The sequence below is a fragment of the Pollicipes pollicipes genome, unplaced genomic scaffold (genome assembly GCF_011947565.3).
Source record: "Pollicipes pollicipes isolate AB1234 unplaced genomic scaffold, Ppol_2.1 Scaffold_6598;HRSCAF=7821_pilon_pilon_pilon, whole genome shotgun sequence".
Taxonomy (NCBI): Eukaryota; Metazoa; Arthropoda; class Thecostraca; order Pollicipedomorpha; family Pollicipedidae; genus Pollicipes; species Pollicipes pollicipes.
The window spans coordinates 4,305-27,122 of record NW_023596906.1 but is presented as its reverse complement, the minus strand read 5'-3'; the positions used below and the strand labels follow the sequence as shown (position 1 = coordinate 27,122).

General features: G+C 59.6%; 1 protein-coding gene across 3 annotated transcripts in view; it reads left to right on the top strand.

The window, feature by feature from the left end:
* Positions 1 to 19,414, top strand: part of LOC119107013 (uncharacterized) — a 36,846-nt gene extending 17,432 nt beyond the window's left edge. The window contains exons 1-2 of one of the 3 annotated variants that reach the window (XM_037230361.1): positions 6,405 to 6,635; positions 18,558 to 19,414. In XM_037230361.1, coding sequence (XP_037086256.1) covers positions 6,598 to 6,635; positions 18,558 to 18,900 — 381 coding nt within the window. In that variant the 5' untranslated portion in view covers positions 6,405 to 6,597 and the 3' untranslated portion in view covers positions 18,901 to 19,414. Of the gene's footprint in view, positions 1 to 1,501; positions 1,971 to 6,404; positions 6,636 to 18,557 lie in introns of those variants that run through there. The other 2 variants (XR_005095182.1, XR_005095183.1) reach the window with 2 other exon arrangements.
* Positions 19,415 to 22,818: the final 3,404 nt, after the last annotated feature.

Below are 22,818 nucleotides of genomic sequence, written 5' to 3'. Positions count from 1 at the left end.
ATGAAGCCTGCTGCTGGCACCTACCTGTTGAGATCGCGGGCCGGGCGCCGCGGGCGCCGCGATCGCCGGCCGCCCTACCGGCGCCGCGCGCTAGGCTCATCTGCCGCGGGCCGGCGCGGGAAACTGAGCCTTGGCGCGGCCGGCGTCGGGGATCAGCGCGCATCTGTTTTTATCGGGCCGGCGCTGACGCGGCTGGCCCGCGGGCGGCGGCGACGACCGTCGGCGGGGCCCGGCCGCCGGCCGTTAATTCAAACGGCCGTGCACCTGTTGGCCGTCCGGCCGGCCGGCCGGGCCCCGCTCCGACGAGAGGGGATCGATCCGCCGGCCGAGGGGCGCCCGCTCCGCGCTCTCGCCGTCGCCGGAGGGCCCGCGCGCGAGCCGCGCTCGCTCCCGGCGCGTGCCGCGCGCGGCGAAACGCATGGGAGGCAGCGCCGCCCCGTTCTCACGCGCACGCGAGTGACTCAGCGGCGGCGAAGGTGATGCTCGCGATTGCCGTGGGTTAATCCCGGCGTGTGAGCGGGCGGGCTCGGCGCAGCGCGGACGTTCGCACGCCGCGGAAGGCTCGTCCGGCGCGGCGCTGTCGTTCCGGCTGGAACATGGGATTTGGAGGTGTCACGCTCTGCTCTTGAGTGGGGAATGATGTGGGGATATGGCGTCGTGCCTGGATAAGGATAAGGTAGCCACTGGTAGCCGTCGGATAAGGTAGCCACTGGTAGCCGTCGGATAAGGTAGCCACTAGTAGCCGTCGGATAAGGTAGTCGCTGTGGTCCCATTATGGCGAGTGTGCTATCCAGATCGCACGGCGCGGGCAGCGAGATGGTTTCTTTCCGCTAGGTCGTGATGGATAAATTAGGCGTCCATCGAATCCCGCGCCATTAACTCCGTCGTCCGATCCCCTGCAGGGGCAGCGGCGCTCGATCAGATCTCGTGGCGACCGGTTAACCCGCTACGAAAAGTGGGTCGGCTCGATCGGGGTCCGCTTTGTCCGCGCCGTCCGTGATGGACGGCCCCCGTGCGGCGGCGCTGCCGGCCGGCCGGGCGGCGGGCGGCGGCCGCCGCCCGGCGCCCTCTCATCCGCACGGCCGGCCGCGGGTCACGCCTCCGATCCCGTGCCGCCGGCTCCGCCCGGCCGCGCGACGGACGACGCCGGTCAGCCGGCCGGCGCCGGCGGCGCCGCGCCGACCGCCGATCATTAACCGGGCCGCCGAAATGGCCGGTCCGTTTAGTCGGTAATGGCCGGCTCATTTTTGCGATGCCGGCCCCCCGGAGAATCTGAGGCTCGGCCGGCATCCGTGCGGCAGCGCAATTTGTGGATGTGGCAGCTGGTTGGCGTCATTGGCGTTCTCGGGCGGCGAGTGACAAATCGAGCCGGCGCGGGCCCCGGCGGCCGCTCGTCACTGCTGTAGTGATGCCTCGCATTTTCTGTCGGCCACAATGCCAGGAAATGTGGCCTGGCATATGTGATGTGCGCGATGCGGCTGACAGGGCTGTTCTGTTCCAGGTAAGCTGTTACTGTCTTCACGGAGCGGTGGGCCCAGTGTGGGCGGCGAACTCAACCATCTCCAGGTCAGAGATGTGGCAACAGCATCCGTTGTGTTATTTATTGACACATGTGAACTCTTGAGGGCATTAGCGTCACCACAGTTGGTGAAAACCGAGGCCAGCGAAGCATTGCCCGTGGGATCTAGCTACAGGGCTGCATGCACCGAGCGGCCTTCATCCTCTGTCGAATTTGTCACACATGGGTTGAGCATAAGCCAGTGTGCACCGGTCGAGTCATCCAGCTCTTGCCGTACCCTCGCACTGTGCACCACGTGGTGTCTGGCGTTATGTACGGGAACCTGCTGCGCCTCGCGTGCTGGGCGCTCGCCCCGACTCGGACTGTGGGACGCTCTCCGTACGTTGGGGCCGGGTCCGTGCGAACTCCCACGGCGAGGCGCCCTTGACCGGACTTGACCTCGGCTCCGACCCCTGCCGACCGGTGCGGGCCGTCCGCGGACGGCGACGGCCAGACAGGGGGGCGCCGGCCGGCCACCAGGAAGCGGCGGTGCGGGAGCGCGCCGACCGACGGTCCCACGCGGCAGCTCCCCGTGTCCGTGTGTCGGGTCCGCCGACTGGGGCTCTCACGCGGCCACCGTCAAGGTCTGCAATGGTGTGTCGGGGGTACGCCGGCCCTGGGGCAGCTTCTGGTGGGGCCAGAGCGGCCTGAGCGCCGCGGGTCACTCGCCGTTCGCGGACCGCAGTTCCGTGCTGTCCGTCCCAGCGGCCCCGGCTCGGCGCCGGGCCCGGCCGTGCCGCCTAACCACCAGCCCTGGTAGCTGGATCAGGCCGGCCGGGCACCTGTCGCTGTCCCGCCGCCCCGCCGAGACTAGCCTGCTGTGTTAGGCGAGTCGAGCCGGCCGACCCTTCCCCGCGCGCTGATAGCCGTCGGACCGCGCGGTGCGGTGCAGTGCGGCCCGCGGTTCAGGACCGGCGGCCGGCCGGGCTCGGCCCCGCGCGCGCGCCGCACGGGCCTGGCCCGACCGCCGCCATTTGGGGCCGTATCTTCGGCCGGCCGCCGGCCATGGCGGAACAAAGGACTCGTCTGGCTACCTGGCGCTGGCCGGCGGCCGCGCGGCGCCCGCCTGGTGCACCGCGACGGCGGCCGGCCACCGAGCCGGGCGCCGCGGCTGCGCCGTGCGGCGGTGCACAGCGCTGGTGCACGGCGGGCCGGACAGGCCGACGCCTGCACGACATGGGAGACGTGACTGCCAGGCGACTCGGCAATGGAGACGTCGTGATCCGGCGAATCATCGTCTCCGGGCAGCGTTACGGCCTGGCGACGAGTCCCAACTGGGGGAAGAGTACGCGTTGAATGCGGGAGGTGTTGTGCGCTGATAGGGCTTGTTTTGCAAGCTAGTCGGTCGTCCGTGTACGCTGCCTGTTATGCTTTGAACAGATAACAGTTTTCATCCATCGTACATATCGGAAAAAGAGATGTGATGCCTAATTGAGGAAGTGATAATTGATGGGTTTCGTTGATCCGTTGCTGGCCGTCACTTAGCAGCAAAATACACGCGCACGGTGCTAGGGCCGATCAGCGGAGCCGGGGACAGATGGCGGCGTCACCGCGCGCCGGTCGCTCCAAAACAGGAGGAATGAATGGCAGCGGACTGGGGACGGGGCTGCAGGCCCGGGCGGCGGCGCCGACCAGCAGCCGCGGCTGAATGAGCGGCCGTGCGCGGGGCGGGGGCCGCCAGGGGCCGTCAGGGGCCGCGGACGGGCCGGCGCCGGCGACAGGCCGGATTAGCTCGTGTCGGCACCGGCCGGCGCCGTGCCAAATCGGGACGCGGCGTCGCGTGACGTCAGCGTCGCCTCGGGGCGCGGAGCGACGGCCAGGTGGGCCGACCCGGCGACCACGGCTGCGGACGGGCCGGCCACCGGGCGATCACGGCTGCGGACGGGGCGGCTGACCCGGTGACCACGGCTGCGGACCGGGCGGCCGACCCGACAGCCATGGCTGCGGACGGGGCGGCTGACCCGACAACCACGGCTGCGGACGGGCCGACCGACCCGGCGGCCGCGGCTGCGGACCGGGCGGCCGACCTGGCTGGGCTGGGGTCGGCAGCTCCCGGGGACTCGGCCAATCACAGCTCGACAGGCCGTCGTCGGGCGCCGACCGGTGGAGGCTGGCCCCGACGTCGGGTCGGCAGGATGCGACATGAAAGCCGCCGCCAGTCTGATAGCGCCGCCGTGATCGCTGAGCCGGAGTGTGACTTTCGGTTAGCTCATGGGTTGCAGTCCCCATTCACTCGGCTCGTCCATCCTCCCCTCCTCTTTGCGTCCGTGCTGCAACTTCAATATGAAGCAGTTCCGGAAAGTTCTCAGCTTGGTGTCAGCTGAGAACTTGGATTGTGGTTAGCCATGTGCTACATTCGGTCAGACTCATCAACTGATTTGGCAGCAATGCGAACGTGCATCTGGGAATCCGCGCGAGCGGTCAGGATTTTTTTCTTGAAAACAGCCATTTTGAGATCGCTTTTTTAAAATGGTCACCTTTTATGAGCCTGGTGGTCGGCGAAAACACGTAATGCCTTTGTCCACGAAATCCAACAATAACAAACTGCGTGGCGCAAATATATTGTCTCCGACTATTTCCGTGATACTCTCGCATGCACGACTGCAGTCCCCTTACGTGAACAACTTTAGTTTGAGCCACGTCGGGGCTGACGCCGCGTCCTGCATCGTGACACTGCTGGTAAATCTTTTATAATAATTCACATCTTTCCTGTCATTAGGCGCTTCTTGATGTGTGACGTCAGAATGCTGATTCCAGGTGGTGGTTATTTATTTCAACTGGCCACCTGTTACGTCGGCACACCCATCACTTAGTGGCCTTCCCTGCTTCTGTGTCGTTATGTTTCAAAGAAAATGAGATCGGATCGTACGCCAGAGAAGACACATGCAATGGGTGTGCGGGAAGTTACAGGCTTGGTCGGGAGCACGGGCAGGATGATGTGTGAACGAACAGGGACCTGTCAGTCAGCGGATGGCGGGCTTAATCGATCAGCTGGCATGCGCAGAGCGAAGCGTGCTCAGTAAGCAACGCTGATGACATGCGATGTTTGCCCAATATTGAGAATATAAGCAGCAAGACCACAACATATTAAGAATGTTGTGGTCCTGCTGCTTTTTGCATCCGCATGCTCCAGGGTTTGTCACCGGCGTAGCGAGACACGATATCGCGGTTTGTGTCAGTTGGTGATTTTGAGATAACGTAATCTTCAGAGCTTAAGGGGACGGATTCTCATCTTAAGATCAGGAGGACGTACCAGCTGCCACTCAACACGCTTTATTCAACAGTGTTTAATGCAAATGTGGGAGCTGGCTATTTTAACAATGTGTGTTTTTTGTGGTCAGGCAATTTTTTCTACAAATTACTTCTGCGAACAATGTGGACTAGCATGTTATTGTCTAGACCGTTGACGCTTCAGTAAGGAACGCGACAGCCATGTTACGAGAAAACCACAGCATATGTTCCTCGAAGGGTGAAATAGTGAGCGATCAAGGGTAACCGGAAATGTTGTATCGGCAAACCATTTGGTCCTTTGGGAATACGGTTGTTTGGCTTCCGGGGGAGGGAAAAGGCCTGACATTTTCGTACAAAATAGGCGCGTATCAACCACATACCAATTCCCAAGCCAGTGCGCATCAACGCCTTCGCTTTTGACGATTGTGCACGCGAAATGAAGTGGGCTCGTAATTTTTTATGAAGAGTAAAATGGTATCACCCGCAGTGTTTTGGAAAGACCACTGTGCGCGACACTAGTCAGAAGTGATTTTATGACGTCGCCGTATGTTAGACTCGCAGACATGAAGGTCGTTTAAAGGCCAGCGAAATGTGTCGTTGACGTCAAGGTGATAATATCCAGGGTGCAGACAAGCGGGGAGGAGGGTGCCCCCCCCCCCCTACACAGGGTTTCGTCTTTTCCACTATAGGCTGCTCTCGACCGAAAGTTGAAAATCACCATGATGCATTCTCACCGAGGCCTCCCACCACTTTGAGAAAGTCCTGGCTGCGCCCTTGGTAGCATCTAGTTACATCCATCAGATAGTGTTTATATAAATAGTGACGTCCGCCAGAAAGTGATGGACTTATGATTGCTATATAATGATTGTGCTCATCAACGGCATTGTCTGACCGTCGCGCTGTCCCAATGTGTCTGCCAGGATGGAAGGTGACAGTCATGGAGGGTTGCACGTGCCTGCGGGAGCGGGCAACTTGCCCGCAGAGGCGTACGCCCGCCGTCAGGTGCCTAGGTTAGTGGGGCTTCTGTGTGACGAGCTTGTCATGGGACGTACAACAGTCGCATGCCACAAGAAAAGTGACGACAGTACAGGTGACTCAGTCATTATTCGAGTGGATTTTGCAGGCACGGTAAAAGCCGTGTGTTCGGCCCATCTTGATTGCATTCATTGACAATCGGATTTCGCGGAGCTTTTCTGTTATCCGTAACATGGAGTTTGTGGTCGCTGGGAGATTCTCCCACTGTGCCTCGTGCTGGAGCCAGCACGGTGGCTGCAGCTTTGTATTGGCTTACAGTCCCAGAACCAGACAGCTTTGTGTCGGCCAATCTCCCGACTTTTGAGTTGAGCGTCGCGATTTCCTTTTATTCGTCGACGTTCGATCATGAATCAAGGCGTCTTTAGCTGGAAGTGTGGAGCACAAGCGTTTGAGGGAGCTGGGCGGTGTCCAGCTGGCGGCTCGGGCCGGGACCGGCACCGGAACCGGGCCTGCGCGAGAGCCGTGACCGTGACCTGGCTGCCGGCGGTGTTTGGGCGGCGCGTGGGGGCGGGCGCGGCTGCTGGCGGCGGCGCGGCCCGGCCGGCGCCAGTGTCGCTTCCGCCGCCCTGCCGGTGCCACACGGCGGCCCCCGCTCCCTGACCGCACGTGCCGCACCCGCCCTCCGGCACTGGAGCGCCCCGCGCTGCGCGGACCAAGCCCGACGTGACCCCACCTGACCTGACCTGAGCGGACCGGACCTGAGGCGACCAAAGCTGGCCGGAGCGCACGGCGCGTGGCCGGCCGCCCCAGGACCCGGCCCGGCTCGGCGGGGCATGGTGTCGACACTGGGCGGCGTGGTGTTTCAGATGAGGTGGGTCCGGGCTCGCCCCGCTGTGCTCGCGAGGCGCGCGAAGCTCGCAGCGCTGCGTGCTTCTCGCGCCGATCGTGCAGTGCTTCCGGACACCTGCCGTGTCCTGACAGTAATCTCAGTAGCGTTTGTATTGATAGGCATTGAGTCGGGCTGTCGGAGGACCCTTTGTCACGGGCCTCCTGTAGCGTGGCGCGACCGGTGTGTGTCAAGGCGCCCGCCGACACCGCACCTTGCGGTCACGAGCCGAGCGGCCGGTTCCGGAGGCGCGCCCGGACGTGCCGCGGCGCTATGCCGCGCCCGGTGACGGTCGCCGGCAGCCCTGCCGGCGGTGCTGTCCGAGGTGGCCGGGCGGCCGCCGTCACGGCCCGACGGTCCTGATCGTGAGAGCGGCTGTCGGCGCTGGGCTCGAACACCGCGCCCGCCGCCGGGCCGCGGCCGGCACGGCAGACACGCGTGGCTGGTGGTGCGCTGGCTCGCGTTCAGCGGCCGGCCTCATCGCCAGCTGGACGCGTCGTGCCGCCGCTGGTGCCCACGACGTGTCACGTGCTTGGGGGTGGCGCTGCCGAGTCACGTGGCGCGCCGACGGCCGGCGTGCTTGGGGATGGCGCTGCCGAGCCACATGGCGCGCTCGACGGCCGGCGTGCTTGGGGATGGCGCTGCCGGGTCACGTGGCGCGCAAACGGCTGGCGTGCTTGGGGGCATCGCTGCCGTCCCACGCCGTTCGCCGCGCGTATTAATGACCGGACGCCTATTGCCTGTTGGCCGATGACGCGCCCGAGACCAGCCCGGCTGCGCGTAGTCAGACACTGCGGACCAGTCGCGTGGGCCGCCACCCGGCTTGTGTCTGCGCACTGCGCGTCACCGGCTGCATTTACACAGCAGGCGAATGGCGCCGGTTGGCGCGGGCTGTGGCTCAGGCTTGCCAAGGCTTTGACCGAAAACGGTTTTGCGATGCTGATATGTCGTGATTTAGGGGCGCAACTTGTCAACTCGTCACCCCGCCGATTTCTGACCGGCAAGAGGCGAAACATCTCATCAGCCAGCGGTTACCGGCGTATCCAATATCCAACAGTCGTCGAAAGTGGAAAAGTGGGGCATAGGGTTTGTGTATCTATATCTGAAGGAGATACAAGTTGCGACCACAACCACAGGGAACGTACCTTATACAGTTTTCCCGTACTGCGATTGTAGCTATTTTTCAACATAGTTGTCATTCAGGCTTTTGTTGCGTCTCATTTGTTCGTTTCTTCTAATATTTGTGTCTGTATGCAGTTATTTGCGAAAAAATACTCATCTCAACATATGACGTCAATGAAGTATTCGATAATTATCGAAAGTTGCAGCCTGCAGACTATTTAAACTGTGGAAAGTGTTCCTGAGAATTATGTTTACCATTTGTGTTTGTTTTCATAAAAGTTTCTCTGCAACATGCACCAATATGTCACGGTTTTTGATGGCATTGCTAGATGTCCACGATATCACTGGAGGGGCAAATATTCGTGCTTTTTTTTTGCTCTTCTTGCTCTTACGCAGTATCACACAAATGGTGCGTGTGGTGTGGAACTTGGGTGGTGATAAGAGAGAAACATGGATCATTCCGAAGCTAGCATGTGATTTTGATGTGGTGTTGTTGCGTTATGTGTCCACTTAAGGACATGAAGCACCATATAATAGGCTGGCTTTGGTTCCTCACCGATAATTATGAAATTGTGGCAACTGTGACTTGGTCGGATGTTGTTTGAGCTCATACACATCGTACTCAACTGAGACTTCCCATTACTTGAAAAGACAGCATATTTTGCTCCGTCAGTACAAAGCTATCAGTTGATGCATGCATTTTCAGAAGAATAGCGGAGCATGATAGGCTTTTTGTAGTTAGATGCTTGATTTTTTTGGGAAATAACCTGTATTCAATTGAGATGAGGTAGACGGATGGAATCTTTGGAACATTTTAGTAAAAGGTGGATTTAATTTCCACCTTCCTCCTTTGACATATGTACTTGAAAACTGTTCTCGCAGTGTTTAAGATCTTGTGAAGTGCATTATAGATTCAATTGTTCGGGTACTTTGATTGCCGCTCTTTGGCAACATCACTGGTGTTAGCCAAACAATGCTATGTGTTATTAGATGACTCCTACATGTCATGTTATGCACGCCTTAATATATAGGTCTGAAATTTAAGGTGAAATGATAAAACGCATTTTCCAATAACTTTGTACTTACGGGTTAATGACGTGTCAGCATTTTAACAAAGCGGGCTTTTACGGGCTGGACACCAGCTGGACGGGGGGGGGGGGGGGTCTAAGCTTCGGGCTGGCATTTTTGGGAGAAAGTTGCGTCTCTAGTCGTGACGTTGAAGTGTCGCAGAAACCGGCCGAACCAGTCCCTAGTTTCTACCAAGACTGCTTTTGTCGATTGGAACTGGGCTAGCAGAAAGTACCGGTGGCACAAACTGCAATGCAGCGCAATATATTGCAAGCTCATCTGCTCATTTGGACCAGAACCAGCTTTACTGTATTCTTGTCATGCAAAGCATTGCTTGTGTTAGCGTAATTAATACATTAATAATGTTATGGCTAGAAATGGCTGCCAACAATCGCGTGCCGTCAGATATTGTCGAAGAACATGCGTGGAATAAACTGTGGCGCACATAACTAAGATGATAGCAAACATAAGCTCTTGAAAGATATGTTATGTCAGTTAACATGCGGCCCATTATTAAGTTGCAACCTCATGACAGATCAGGCGTGCCGAATCTTGTTTCGCAGAAAATCAATGCATGTGGCAACACTCTGATGTCTATTTTATGGCGTGGTTTATATCAGTTACTCATTTCATATTTCATGTCTCGCTTGGCGATAATTCTACGGACGTATTTCACCTGCGATGAAGCGTGTAGAGCAAATATTCGTCCGGATAGCTCGGTTAATTAGAGCGACTGCCTTCCCATTCACGCACCCGTGGCCAGGGGGATTGGAGGAGCTTCAGGCGTTTGCGATTTGCCCCTGACGGGGACGGCCTGCGGCCTGTGGCGGCGGTCTCACTTAAAGTCAAATGACGTCAGAGGGCATGGCTGACCATGGCGAGCATTGCGGTAGGGCAAACTTCCGCCGCAAAACGCTATCATTGACCTGGAATTTCAAGATCGGGTGGTGGGATCAGGCTCCCGCAACACGCACTGCTTAGCTTGGGCGCTTGTCCAAAGAAATCTCTTCAATTAAAGTTTTGAACTGAATCTTTACAAAAAAACACGTGGTGCTAAAGTGAACTCAAAACGTACTCAGAAAATATAACGCCGTCATTTAAACTGGTGGTTAATAACTAATTCAAAGCTGACCTTTGCTCGACTTACAGGCAGACTCCTTACCGGACTTCTCTTAGAATTCTCAAACATTTTTGAAAAGATAGAATTCTCAGACATTTGCCAACGGCAGCAGTATACCAGGATTAAACCGCGTAGATGCATATTGCAAAGGCAGCCGTGCAGCGGATTGCGACCTTTGAGTTGCAGAACATTGCAAGTTGCTGAACAATGAGCAGACCAACTTCGAACGAGCCTCGCCCGGCAGTCACCAGGCGCAGGTCTGCTGATGTGACGATGCTAAGCGCAACATTCACCAGTCAGTATCTTAGCAACCTCCGTGCGTCGATAGTACTTCTGAGCGTGTTTTATGGTGCCGGAGGTGTTTGCATTTTGACGCTCTATCTCATCTTGGAAGCTGTATCTTTTGAGGCGTGCTGCGTAGGGACAGATGTGTGACGCGTGCCCTGGTGTGGAGGTCCAAATGGGATACGCAGATCTCTTCAAAGCCCAGTTTTCATGTTGGTGTTTTCATAGACATCGCCATGTCAAGCCGTCCTATCCCATAGTTTCGTGCGTACTTGGATGCGGTTTACCGGCACTGGGTTCCGTCGTATCGCGTGCTGGTGTGGAACCGGCCCAGCGACGGAGGGGTAGAACTCACAGGTCCACGCGTTTGTGGTCTCGAAGCCACCTGCAAACTCGTCTTTCCTGCGGCTGCGAGTCTGAGCTGGGGCCGGTATCTGCGATTATGTGTTCCCCCTCCGGCCTTCGTTTCATACTCCGTAAGTCATCTTCAGAAGTGCGCCGTGCTTTCACGAGCGGATCCGTCCCAGGCAGAAACGTCGCTTCCCACGATCCAGATCCGGGGAGCCGTTCTGGGATCGAGACACGTGGTGGGTATTTCGGGGCCTATTCGTGGACCAGCGCAATCAAAGAGTGGTGACAGATCTACCTGCTGTCGCCGTCGGGACACGCGTGATTGGCCGGCGCGGGGACGTGCCCCGAGCCGGCGCGGCGCGGCCGAGCGTCTCGGGCGCCGGCTTCGGCTGACGTGTCGGCGGCGACGGCCGGCGGGGCGCTGTCGCTGCCCGGTGGCGGCCGGTCGTGACAGGCCGGTGGGACCCGTCGCCCTGCCGCGCCGCTTCCGGGGGCGGCCGCCGAACCAGCGCCGGCGCCAGCGCGGGGCGCGTGCGCGCGCGGAGGCGCCGCGGCGTCGCGCCGCGCCCAGCTACCGTGCACGTGCGGCGGGGATGGCGATCAGCAGCGCGGGTCAGGTTGTGTCGGCCGGACTGGCGGCAGCTGACCGCGGCGGTCGCGGACCGGGGCTTGGGGCGGGGCGGGGCGTACTGCGCTGCGCCGTGCAGCGCCGCCGGAGTGTCAGGTCAGGTCGAGCGCGCCGCAGCTGAGGTGACACTGCGGGCCCGTTTGGAGGTTGTGCCGCGGAGACCGCTCATTGTGCCTCAGGTCACCGACAATGGCGCGAACGCCGTGCCGCGCGCTATGCCTCTCCCCTTCCCTTGCATCCCCGACTTTTTCCGACCATTCTACCCTTGCTCCAGGTTTCCTCTTCGTTACGTCGGCCCGCCCGGCTTCGTCCCCCCCCCCCCCCCCTCCTCCTCCGTTTTGGGCCGTGGCTGTGAACTGCCCCATCCTGTAACGCTGCCCACATGTGCCCAACTTTGCCTCGAAATCACCATCCGGCCCCAACCAGCACCGCCCGTGTGCCTCTCGTGGATCTTTTAACGCCGCCCGGAGCTCCGACCCGACACGCCTCCCGCCCCCCTTTAATGCTGTCGGCGTCGCCGCCCGGACCGGCGGGTTTAATTAGCCGGTGACATTTGCAGTGGCTGGGCGTCGGTGAGCTGTCGGAGTCGGAGCCGTCTTCATTTGAGCCGGTGTCGGTCGGCTGTCCCCGTGGCGGACGGCTTAATGACGCCGGCCGGCCGGGTCCGGCCGCGCCGCCCGTCACCGGATCGGTCCGATCCGGAGCGGTCGCCGCCGCCGCTGACACGGCTTCATATTGGACCCGCAGCCGGACGCCAGCGGCCCTTGATGGTGCGCTTGCCGTCCGTGGTTTTCCGTGAATGTGGGCTTGGAGTTAGCCGGGATGGCCCAGCTGATGGGGTGTGGCGTGGTCGGGACCGCGTGATGTGCTGTAATGGAGCTGGAGTGAAGCAATGTTTGTTGAAACCTGTTACGTGTAGCGTTTTTCACTGGGCTTACCCGAACGAATATCGTGAGGGATCCGGGCGGTTATGGTCGTCACCACGATCGGTGAAGCATCGGCAGTGGCCGTGACCCGGTCCTGACGCCCGGTCGGCAGGCGCCGGTGTCTCCTGACAGCTGTCAGGCGGCTGTCAGGCGGTGCGTAAGGAAGCAGTCGGCTCGGCCTCGGCCGGTAGGCCACAGAAACGGTCAGCTGCGATACACCGTTCGCACGGGATCCCGCTGTAAAGCTGGTGCGCCGCGAACAGGTGCCTTTGCGCGGGTGACTGTCGCAGCTGCTCCCCTCAGCGGCGTAAGAGTATGTAGATGGTTAATCGCCGGTAGACGTTTCCTAAATGCGGGCGCTAGATAATCATGCTGTCGAACCGCCCGACAGTGTCTTCCTTACCAGCCATTTCCTGCGCTTTTCGCAGACATCTGAGGTCGCCGAATGGTGTTGCACACTGTTGCTGGTCAACAAGTGGATGGATAAAACACTATCTGACGAAAATCTTTTGAAAGCTGATATATCTGTTTAGCGCCAACGATGTTCTCGAAACAGACTTGGTCGGCGCCAAGGCGGAGAGCGCATATAGTCGCGGCCATGACACTGTCTTTCCGGCGGTGAGCGGAGCCTGCACGGTCGCCCTTCGCGGTGACCGGCGGAGGGCAGGTATCGGCGTCTGACACTGCGGCCGAATCCCGGCCTGTCAGCCCCCCACCCCCACCCCCCTCCCACACACACTACACCAAACGGGTGCCGACAGGCGTCCCGGCGCGTGTCAGCGTCTGCCGAGGTCAGGGGTCAGCGCGGCGTCGCGCCGCTTGCCTGACCTCCGACCTCGGATCGCCGGAGCGGAGGCGACAGATGGGCCGCCGCTTCGCCGACCGGTGGGCGTCCGCGCCGGCGCTGCGGCCGCGACCCTGTTTGCGCACGCCGCTCTCCTGTTTACGGCGGCGCCGGCGCGGCGAAACAGGTGCGCTGGTCGTGTGCCGCCGGGATTATCCCGTCGCCAACGGTTGTTTGTGTTTGATGCTGCGTGACGCCGTCGGCGGGGCCCCACCTCTGCGCATGCGCCGGCCTGTCAGCGCACCGTTATCGGGGATTTGCGCCGAGCGGGTTCGCGATGGGTTTTCGGCCTTTTGTGCTGGCCGGTTGTGCCGATGTGCGCCGACTCGGTGTAAGGCTGTTGATCGCCGTTCGTGTGTCGTGCGCTAGGGGTCGGGGATCTTGTTTACGAGGTTACCCGTCCCTCGTCCGCGGGGGGGGGGGGGAGACTCGGGGAAGGAGGAAATGAGAGTGAGTGAATTGAGGCGAAGCGGAATCTGACCGAGGGACGAACGGGCTGAAGATGTCGCGGTGATGGTGGGACGCAGGTGTGTTGGCAGTGGGGCTGTACCGCTAACCCGTCCCCCGGTGTTGCTCAGTGCCCCTGCGGCAGCGCCAATCCAATTGCTTCGACGGTTTGGTTCTCAATGCTGGGTGTGTCCGCCGTCGCGTGATCATCGGGCGGAGCCTCTGCCTCAGGCACCGGCGACTGTCCTGGTAGGTCACCGCGTGACCGATGTCCGCCGCGCAGCGCCACAGCACGGCTGAAGGCCTCCCGCCGGTCTTCCGACGATCCAGCCGGGTGCAGGGTGACCGGAGACCGCGGGGGTCAAAGGCGAAGGTGGGAGGTCAGCCCGCGAGCAGTCCTGCTCGACGGCTCGATTGCAAATAACGCCAGGGCGGGCCGGTGTCACCAACGGTCGTCGATGTACCTCCATCCCCTCATCCGACCGACATGTGGGGGCCCATCGGCCAGCCGGGCGACAGAAGGCGCATGCTGACGGGGCACGGCGACCACAGCCGGTTCCACGTGTGCCGTGCCGCGTTATGGCCCGATAAGAAACTGCCCTGATAGCGTCGGCTCTTTAGACACTTGTGTTCCTTCGATCAACGTACTGGGTGGTAGCAGTTGTGCTAATAGCAGCGCGGGATGGCAAGCAGGGCAATAAAAACTGCAGACGGGTGGTGACGTCCCGGCGTCATGACGGCCCGGCCCTTCCACCGCGCGCCGGATACCCCCGGGGCAACGGGCCCTTGCGGAAGGCCTCCAGCTGGCGTGAGGTCGCGGCCGAGCTGTTGTGCCGTCGGCGTGGCATTGTAACAGCCCGCGGCGCGTTTGGAGCGTTTGGTTTGCTGAGGCGATTAGGCGTACCGAGATTTTACAATCGTCGGTAGAACGGGGAAAGCATGTGGTTGCAAGAGACGGTGCAACTACGAGTCCGGGACAGCGGACATGGCTATTATTACATTTGCACGGTGTGTGGCAGTCGTGCACGTGGGAGTCCAGACAGGAAAAAGCGACTTTCTGCGGGCTTCGCATTGCTCACACATGCGCGACATGAAGTTACCTGTCATTTGGTGACGGCAGGCCGGGTCGCGGTCATTGTCGTGAACTTAACGCGGGGTGGTGAAGGGCGGAGTGGGTGGCGGGCCCTCCTCGCGCCGCAGCAGCATCAACGGCCAAGTCAGTGTTTGTCGCCGCCCTGTCGGCCACGCCTACGGCACGCACGGTCTTCTTCTGTACGGAGGTCGAGCGCCATCATGTTCCAGGTGTGATCATCCACTGTCAGTTGCTTATGTGCTTGTCAGCACCTGGATGCTGGGCGTCAGCGTAACTTCGGCCTCTACGCACGACGGAGACTGTCCCTGCGTCTCGTTGGCAAGGAGCCGATGATCGGCGCGAAGATTTTACAAGCATATAACTTATAAAATATAGATAGTCCACTCACTTACTTATCGCTCAGTGACTGACTGTAACTTGGATGCGGTTCATTTAGGTTTGGCGACTTAGAGCGCTTAGCGCCTTATGTGCGCATGTGTGGAATAATTGGAGACCGCGTGACAAGGAAGATGGCCGCTGCGGTCGACGCGCCGTCAAACCAAACTGCCATACCGTGGTCGTTGTGATGCTCCTCTTGCGGTGTGTGACGTCATTTACTCGTGTTCTCGTTTGGCCAAGAAGACGCTCAATCGTGGACGTCACCTGACGAGTCCGGTCACATCTCACATCACGTGACGGGTCAGTTTCTCGCGTTTTGTTGGCAGGCTGTATTTTCGGACAATTTGCAAAGCCTTCTGTTTAGTTAAGGCTACGTTTTGTTTGCGAAGTGACCTCCGCTGTCGGTGCGTCCTTAAATCCCACTAAACCACGGAATAACACCTCGGCACCGTCTCGGCAGATTACGGCGCAGTAACGTCGCAACCTGAAGCACTGCCGCACTTGTCGTACCACTGAAGTGCACTTGCCTCTCCCTCCAAAAGTCACCCACCAACCCCATTGTCGATGCAGTTTGTGTGCGTGTGGTACGATCGGTGGCGGCCCTGTGTCGGCGCATGGCACGGGATGCCGGCCACGTGCTAGGCGGAGGACGGACGGGCTGGCCGGCGGCGCCGCCCATTAAGGCGCGGCGGCGGCGGCGGCGGCGCCGCTGATTTCATCTGTTTACCGGGCCGCCGGCCGGCCGGCGCGGTGCTCGGTAAACACGGCTCCGGCCGGCCGGCCACGCCGCGGCGCCGGCCCGGGCCGCGCGCCGACCCGGCCCGGGCCGCGCGCCGACCCGCCACCCTGACCCACGACCTGGGCCGGGCGCTGACCCTCCGCCGCTGGCGCTGAGGTCAGTCGCCGTCGCGACACAGTCGCTACACCGCGTCCGATGCGTGGACGTTGCATGGAGCGGGAGAGGATTGAGGAGGAGAGTCATGACGGCCGGCACCGGCCACCGTTCCGTTCCGTTCCGTTCCGTTCCGTTCCGTTTCGTTCCGTTCCATGCCGCGGTCTGATCTGGTAGATCCGATCCGGTCCGGTCCGGTCCGGTCCGGTCCATAGCAGGATGTCAAATGCTAGGGCTCAAATTCATGGCGGGAAAAGATGCACTTCACGGACGACTTTTGCTCTCAGTTTTGCACCCTTATGACAATTTCCGTCTGCCATTCATGGATTGATTTTCTGTCTCGCTGACTTCGGTCACCTTCGGGGCGTTGGCGAAGATGTGTCTGTCTCCATGGCATCTGTTGCCGAGGCACCTGGGCCACACTGGTCCAGTGCCGGTGACGGGGCGCGGCAGCGGTGGCGGCGCGTCGGGCCCGGCAGCGGCAGCCGGTGCGCCATGTGCGTGACTCATCTGGCGGCGTGAGTCACCTGGATGACAACACGCCGTGTCTGAGGACCGGCCGGTGGGCGCCGCTGGCTGCGGCCGGGCTCTTTCCTGTGACGCCGACCGCAGGCGTGCGCTCTCAGACCTGCCGCGGCCGGTGTTGCCTGCGCCACTGCCCCGGCGCTGCGCCACGGCCGGCGTGCACGAGGCTCCGCAGCTAAGAGCGAGCCGTGGGTGGGGGACGCCGGCCGGACCGAGTCGAGGTGCTCTCGGACGGCTCACCGCCGGCCGTGTCGCACCGGCCTCTGCCGAGCAGCCGCCGGCGGCGTCGCGGGCCCGGCGCGGCCGCCGATGGAGGAGCGCCGCCGGCGGCGGCCGGGCGTCATTAAGTTGTTACCGGCGCCGCTGCGGTGCGGTCTCCCGAGGCGTTCGGTCGGCCGGCCGTGACCCGTGCACAGCCGGCCGTGCTGAGTGGCTGCGCCGAGCGTGGCGAAGTCCGGGGGGGGGGGGGGGCAGGTCACGAAAATCGGGGGAGGTCATGGATAACGGGGAGGTAACGGATAGCGGTGAAGGTCACGGGTAGCGAGGAGAGATCACAAACAGCGGGGGAGGTCACGGATAGCAGGGAGAGGTCACAAATAGCGGAGAGGTCACAAATAGCGGGGAGGTCATGGATATATGGGGAGGTCACGGATAGGGGGAGAGGTCAAAAATAGCGGGGTAGGTCACAAATAGCGGGGGGAGTCACTGATAGCGGGGGAGGTCACGAATAGCGTGCGCCATCTTGCGACGTATGTGAACCGGTGACGTGTGCTTGTGCGGGAATATGGTGCGTATAGTACGGACCAGCGTTCTTCCCTGACGGCGAGGTCGTGAGTACGCCAGTCGGGTCCGGTTGTACCGTGGCTTTCCCGCGTCGTTTGGCGTGCGAAATGGCGGCAACAATGACCGGCCACATGCGTCGTAAATAGCGGAAGCGGGTTAGCGTTCTGTCCGGCGTATCAGTATGCACACCCACTTGCGGAGCTGTTATGTTAACCGTATGGTCAAGCTCGTGCGCCTCCAAGCAAAGTGCAGCGGCTTCCTCACGCGGCCTAGCTGTCAGCACACCGCGCTCGCAGTTGTCTGATAAGTGCGAGTGGCGCCCTGTTCCCGTGAGAGAACTCAGGACGGGACGCCCGTCCATGGGTATTGACTGGCACCCGAGGCCTTCCCGTGCACGGCTCCGGGGAGCTCGCACGGCCCGCCCGCCAGCGCTGAGAGCACGCTCTGGTGGCGAGCGGATGATTCAGCCGCTGGCGGGCGGCCGGCGGGTGCCCCCCACAGGGTCAGCGGAGGCGCTGTTGACCTTAGCGTGACCCGGTCGCCCGGACCGTCTCCGGCGCAGGCGCACGGCTTCAGCGGGGTGCACTGAGGACTTCAGGCTGATCTGGTCACCTCGATGAGTGTCGGGGTCGGCCTACGGTGGCACTGGGAGTCACTGCTAACATTAGTCTGATCTGGTCACCCGGAACGGTCTCAGAGTCAAGTCACGGTTTCACTGGGAGTCTCCGCAAACCTTAGCCTGACCCGGTCACCAGAAACAGTTGTCTGCAATGGCGAGCACAGATTCGCCGTTTTTTTTTTCCAAGGGATGAATCCAGGCTGGCTCGTTGACGATGTTGACTTTGCGACTCGCCTATGTAAAACGATTTCAGCACATCAGTCATAAATCCCTAGGTGTGTTTGTTGTCCGTACTGATATCCTCACCTCACCTGCACCCCGCATCATGACTGAGAGTTCCGCACGTAATTCTGGGCTGTATTTTGTGGTTCGTAAAACAACTCGTTCCTTCTTCATTGATGTCACACGCTCGGTAGGCGGCGGCAACACGACACCGCCATGACTCACACTAGCGTAAACGTTTGGCCTGTGAGCCGGGCGCGTCTCCGCGCGGTGCCGTCTGACCCCGCGCGCGAGGCGCCGCCGCTGCCGGCTGGTGTCGGGCCAGCGCCGCGGCGTCGGCCGTGATTCAGCGGCCGCTCCGCCGGGATGCCGTGTTTACCGACTGTCGTGCGCCGATCGACAGTGTTTGTGTTCGGCTCGGCCCCGGGCTGGCGGCCGGAGCCAGATAATACGGCCGCCCTGCCCGGTCTGCTGACCCGCTCGGCGCCGGCTGCGCGGAGCGGCGTCCGGACGCTGCGCTGCTGACGGCCGTGACACGTGTGACCGTGTGACGCCGGCGCTGGCGGCTGCCGGCCCGCCCTGACGCGGTCGTCCCCGCCGCCAGCTCGACGCCGCTGCTGAGCCTCGCCAAGATATCGTCTCCGTGGAACCCGACGGCGCCCGGGCCGCAGCCGCCGGCGCCGCCCGCCGGCACGGCCACGCCCACGGTCGCCGGCCACGCCATGAGCCTGCCCGACACGCCCACCAACGGCCTGGCCAAGGAGGACCACCTCAAGCTGGCCGGCGACACCGGCAGCGTCACCTCGGAGGTCAGTGGTCGGTCCAGTGTCGGAGCGACGCCCTCAGCTGAGGCGGCCACGCTGGGGTCAATCCGTGCTCCCTGTTTCCGTCCCGCCGTCTCGAAAAAACGCCTGCTCAGGGGTAACGTGCCATTGCAATGGAGATGAAGTGATCTGGCGAAGAAGCCGAAAGAAATGCGCCCTTGGTGTTCTTAGCAATCGTAGCGATTATCTTGGCTCGCAGTAATCACACAGTCCCGCGCGGCGGTAGCGGGACTGCCCAGCGACAATTTTTGTCAATAGGATAATTGCCGTCTGTCTGGGCGCGGGCCACTTCCCTTTCGCGTCGCGGCGCGAAAAATTAAGATTGTGAATGCCTGATATAGATCTTGCTCGGTCACGCCGCCACCTGTCTTCGGAATGAAGCCAAAGTACGGTATTCTGCAGTGATGGTCACGCAACAGCTTGCCGTTGCCAGCTCGGGCCGATCCGCCACCTGCCTTGGCGTGGGAAAGCACGCCCATCGCTGATTCCGTGCCTGGCGTGCTGGATCGGAGATTCAGGGCCGGGGCGGTGCCTGATCTGCAATCTTCATCTCGTCATTTGTTAATAGGTAGCTGATGCTGCGGTCGGCCGGTCATGTCGGGTCAAATGAGGGTCATGTCGGGTCAAACGAGGGTCATGTCGGGTCAAACGAGGTCGTGTTACGTCTCTCCTGCGTGTGAGGTCTGTCTCTGGCGGACACGTGCGCTTGCCACTGAACGGGGGCGGGGCAGCGTATGGGTGTGGTGATTACGGCAAGTAACGCCGTTCAGGGGGGGGGGGGGAAGGGTTGGACGGGTCAAGCGTGTCCGATTGTTGATGGATAGCTGGGAATGAAGCATCGCTTGTTATCGCTAGTATATCTTTGCTTACGAGAGCGCTGGTAAGGCCTCTCAGTTCAATAAACTAGCCCGTGAGTGGTAAATGTGAACTTTCAGCTCAGTGACAAGGTATGGCGGCTAAGTGCGGGGAGGATGCATTACTTGGCTGGAAAGCTCGGAATTATAGTTTCTTTGCAAGGTGTTAACACGTTTTGAAAACAATCATACTTGATCAAGATATGATTGCTTTTGAGCATCGGTGTGATGTTCTTAAAGCTTGAGCTGAGTCTCATTGGATTTAAATATTTTTGAATCAATTATATGGGATGAATTTTGGTTCAGGCAATGGCTTTGCTTATCTTGAAAGTGCTTGTGTGTGGATTGTTATCTCGTAGCATGTAGCTGGTTTTCGGGAGCTATGTGGATGGCTTGCCCATGTCGACGTAATACAATTCTGGTTCGTTCTCGATGTGAGATATAATTTTATGAATTAAACCTTGTGCTCAGTGTGTGCTGATTTGTCCTGAATATTGGCGTGTTTGTGTCCTATTTCCGCAATGGGGCGTTTTCCCCTTTGGTCTTTTGCTTTCGTCAACCTCGAGTCCCTAGCAAAACTGAAATCCTTAACCCGTTGGCTAGCCGATCCAGATCTCCTTGTTGCGCTAGGCCGACAAAGAAGACGTTATTGTAGCAGCTCGCGATGCATTATTTCTGAGCCAAGGTATCGAACGATTCCAATGCAGGAAAGGGAGAAAATTAGTTGTTGGTTATACTTATCCGATAATAAACGTTTAAACGGTTCAGCACATTTCATTAATCTGGATGAAACACATCCCAGACGGGGATAACAAGTGCTTTCAAATATTTGAATACGTCAACTAAATACACGCAAACGGGGAGGCGGTATCACGGAAAGCTTTCCTTTTCACAGTCTAAATTTGCCGACTAGATATGTCACCATTTCAACCAATGATTTGTTTGCCTTGACGGACGTCTTGCTTCAGCAGCGTGCCACGCATAACACGACTATATGGCATGCAAGTGGATGAAACAGGGCCGATAATCCGGTGGAAGTTTAGAGCGTGCTCACTTCGCTCGGATCCAGTAGAGCCTCACCCCACCACGGTCGCTCTGGTTTGCGCAGTGTCGGTGTCCGCGCCGGGTGGCTTTCGGGGAGCTTTCCGACCCCCCCCCCCCCGGTCTACTTTCGCGCGAACGTGGATGGCGCAGATCCAGGAGATTGCCACTCAGATGGTGTACTGGATGTGACCATGGCTGCGGATGGATGTGGAGTGAGAAATTCGGTGGCTTTCGCGATAGTCAACTACCTGAGTTGCACCTTGGACGTTTCAGACTAAGTGGTCGTCAATGGTTGCATTCCGCCAACAGACGTAACGTTACCAATTTCAACCCTAGGAAAAAGCTGGCCTGGTCCAGCGGATGATATGGTGCGTCCTGTATGTGGATGAGCACTGTGGTACTCTTGTCGAGCTTGGTGACTGGCGTGTGGGCTGTTTTTCTCTGCGGGGGTACCTGCGGTTGGCATATTTAACAAGCTTGAAGTCTGGCGTCACACAAATATGATGGTGTCGTGCAGCTCCGAACAGGGGTAATGGAAGTCCTGGTTGGGGGGGGGGGGGGGCGATTGCCAGTTTTTATCACTTCTTTCCAGTCAACGTCCTCAGGATCAATGCTTAATTCACAGAAAGCCACGGGGGACCCCTAGTCCCTGCGCCCCTGGATAAGGGTGTGTCAGGGAAAACGTCAGCAGACACGCGGCGGTACCTCTAGACAAAAGAAAACGGAGACTTGGGCAGCAGTGTTTTTTGTATGTGTGCGCGCCGCCCCGAACCTGTAATGGAGACTAACCGGTCTTGGCTCTTTCACGGAACCGATTATGAACCCGAGCCGGTTCATAACATACCTATGACGGTTTTCCGACCAAGTGACTCACTGGGAAGCGTGTCTCCAGCTGAGGGATGATTCGAAATGTCGCTGTACCAGGTGTGTGAGGCGGCACAGGCCAGTGGGGTACTAAACCATGTCCAGGGAGGGATTATGCGGCCTCGGAATGATGTCAAGTGGTTGGAGCAGGTTGAAATGTCATGGAGCGTAAATTCACATGTATATTCACATACACATGGACGTAGGGTCGTGTTCAGTTTGGGTGGGGTTTGAGCCTCTCCCCCTCCCCTCGCCTTAACTCAGCCGAGCTCGAATCACCTCCATCCCTTTTCCTACAAGCACTTGAGCCGTCGCTCTTGAAGCATCAGGCTCAGGGAAGTTCCAAAAAATGTAAACGGCGAATAAAACGATTGAAAAATCAGCATTCTCTGCAAAGATAGCCGTTCATTTCCCACTTCTCTTCTCCCTCACATGCCTTGCACCTAAAAACAAAACAAAAGATGAACTGAAAAAGTGAATACACGCCGTTTGTTTCTCGAAATGGCAAAATGAAGTGATCAATCCTACTGTGCCCCATTTCGCGTCCCAAGTTCCAAAGGTACACGTGGCTGTCATTAGGCGCCAACCGGAGATTGTTGGCGGTGCGACCCTCAGCCTCGATCTCAACGCCAAGCTGATGCCGATGTCACTGGTTTGGCGCTGGCTTTAAACACGGGGCGTTGCGCTGGGTGCGTATCGACCGTTATCGCTGCAGATCTCCATGTTTAGGCCGCCTGGCAGGGCCCGTCATGTTCCCCACTGTTTTTCCAGGCTAAATGTCGGCTTTGCATAATTGACCGGCTGGCAGTAACTGTCTCCCCATTCAGAATACACATGTGGAAGCAATTTGATGCAGCACGTAAATGCGTAGTTTATTCATTGTGTCGTAAGCCGCGAGAACGAGCTGGCGCAAGGGATGATGGTTCTGTTACGCGCTGGCTGTGCGCAGTTTGATGCACGTCTGCCATCTGCAATCTCAATGGTGTTATATGTTAGGGTAATACTGTGTGGTTTGTGTGTCACAGGCTGCTGCCAGTCTTGCAGATATCACTGATGCGTGGAGCTTTTGACGGGTTCTGGCTTTTTTCGAGACGGTCAGTTCTATTTATCTGAGCTCCGCACGTGGTGGCCTCGGTGCGGTTGGACTTGTTCCACAACGTCAGCGACTTCCCTCATACTGTGACTTGACGGCCACCTGACCTCCCCTCCCCCCCCGCGTCGCCGGGCTTGCGCGGGACGGCCGCGGGTGCACCGGCGCCGGCCCCCTCCCCCCCCCCGC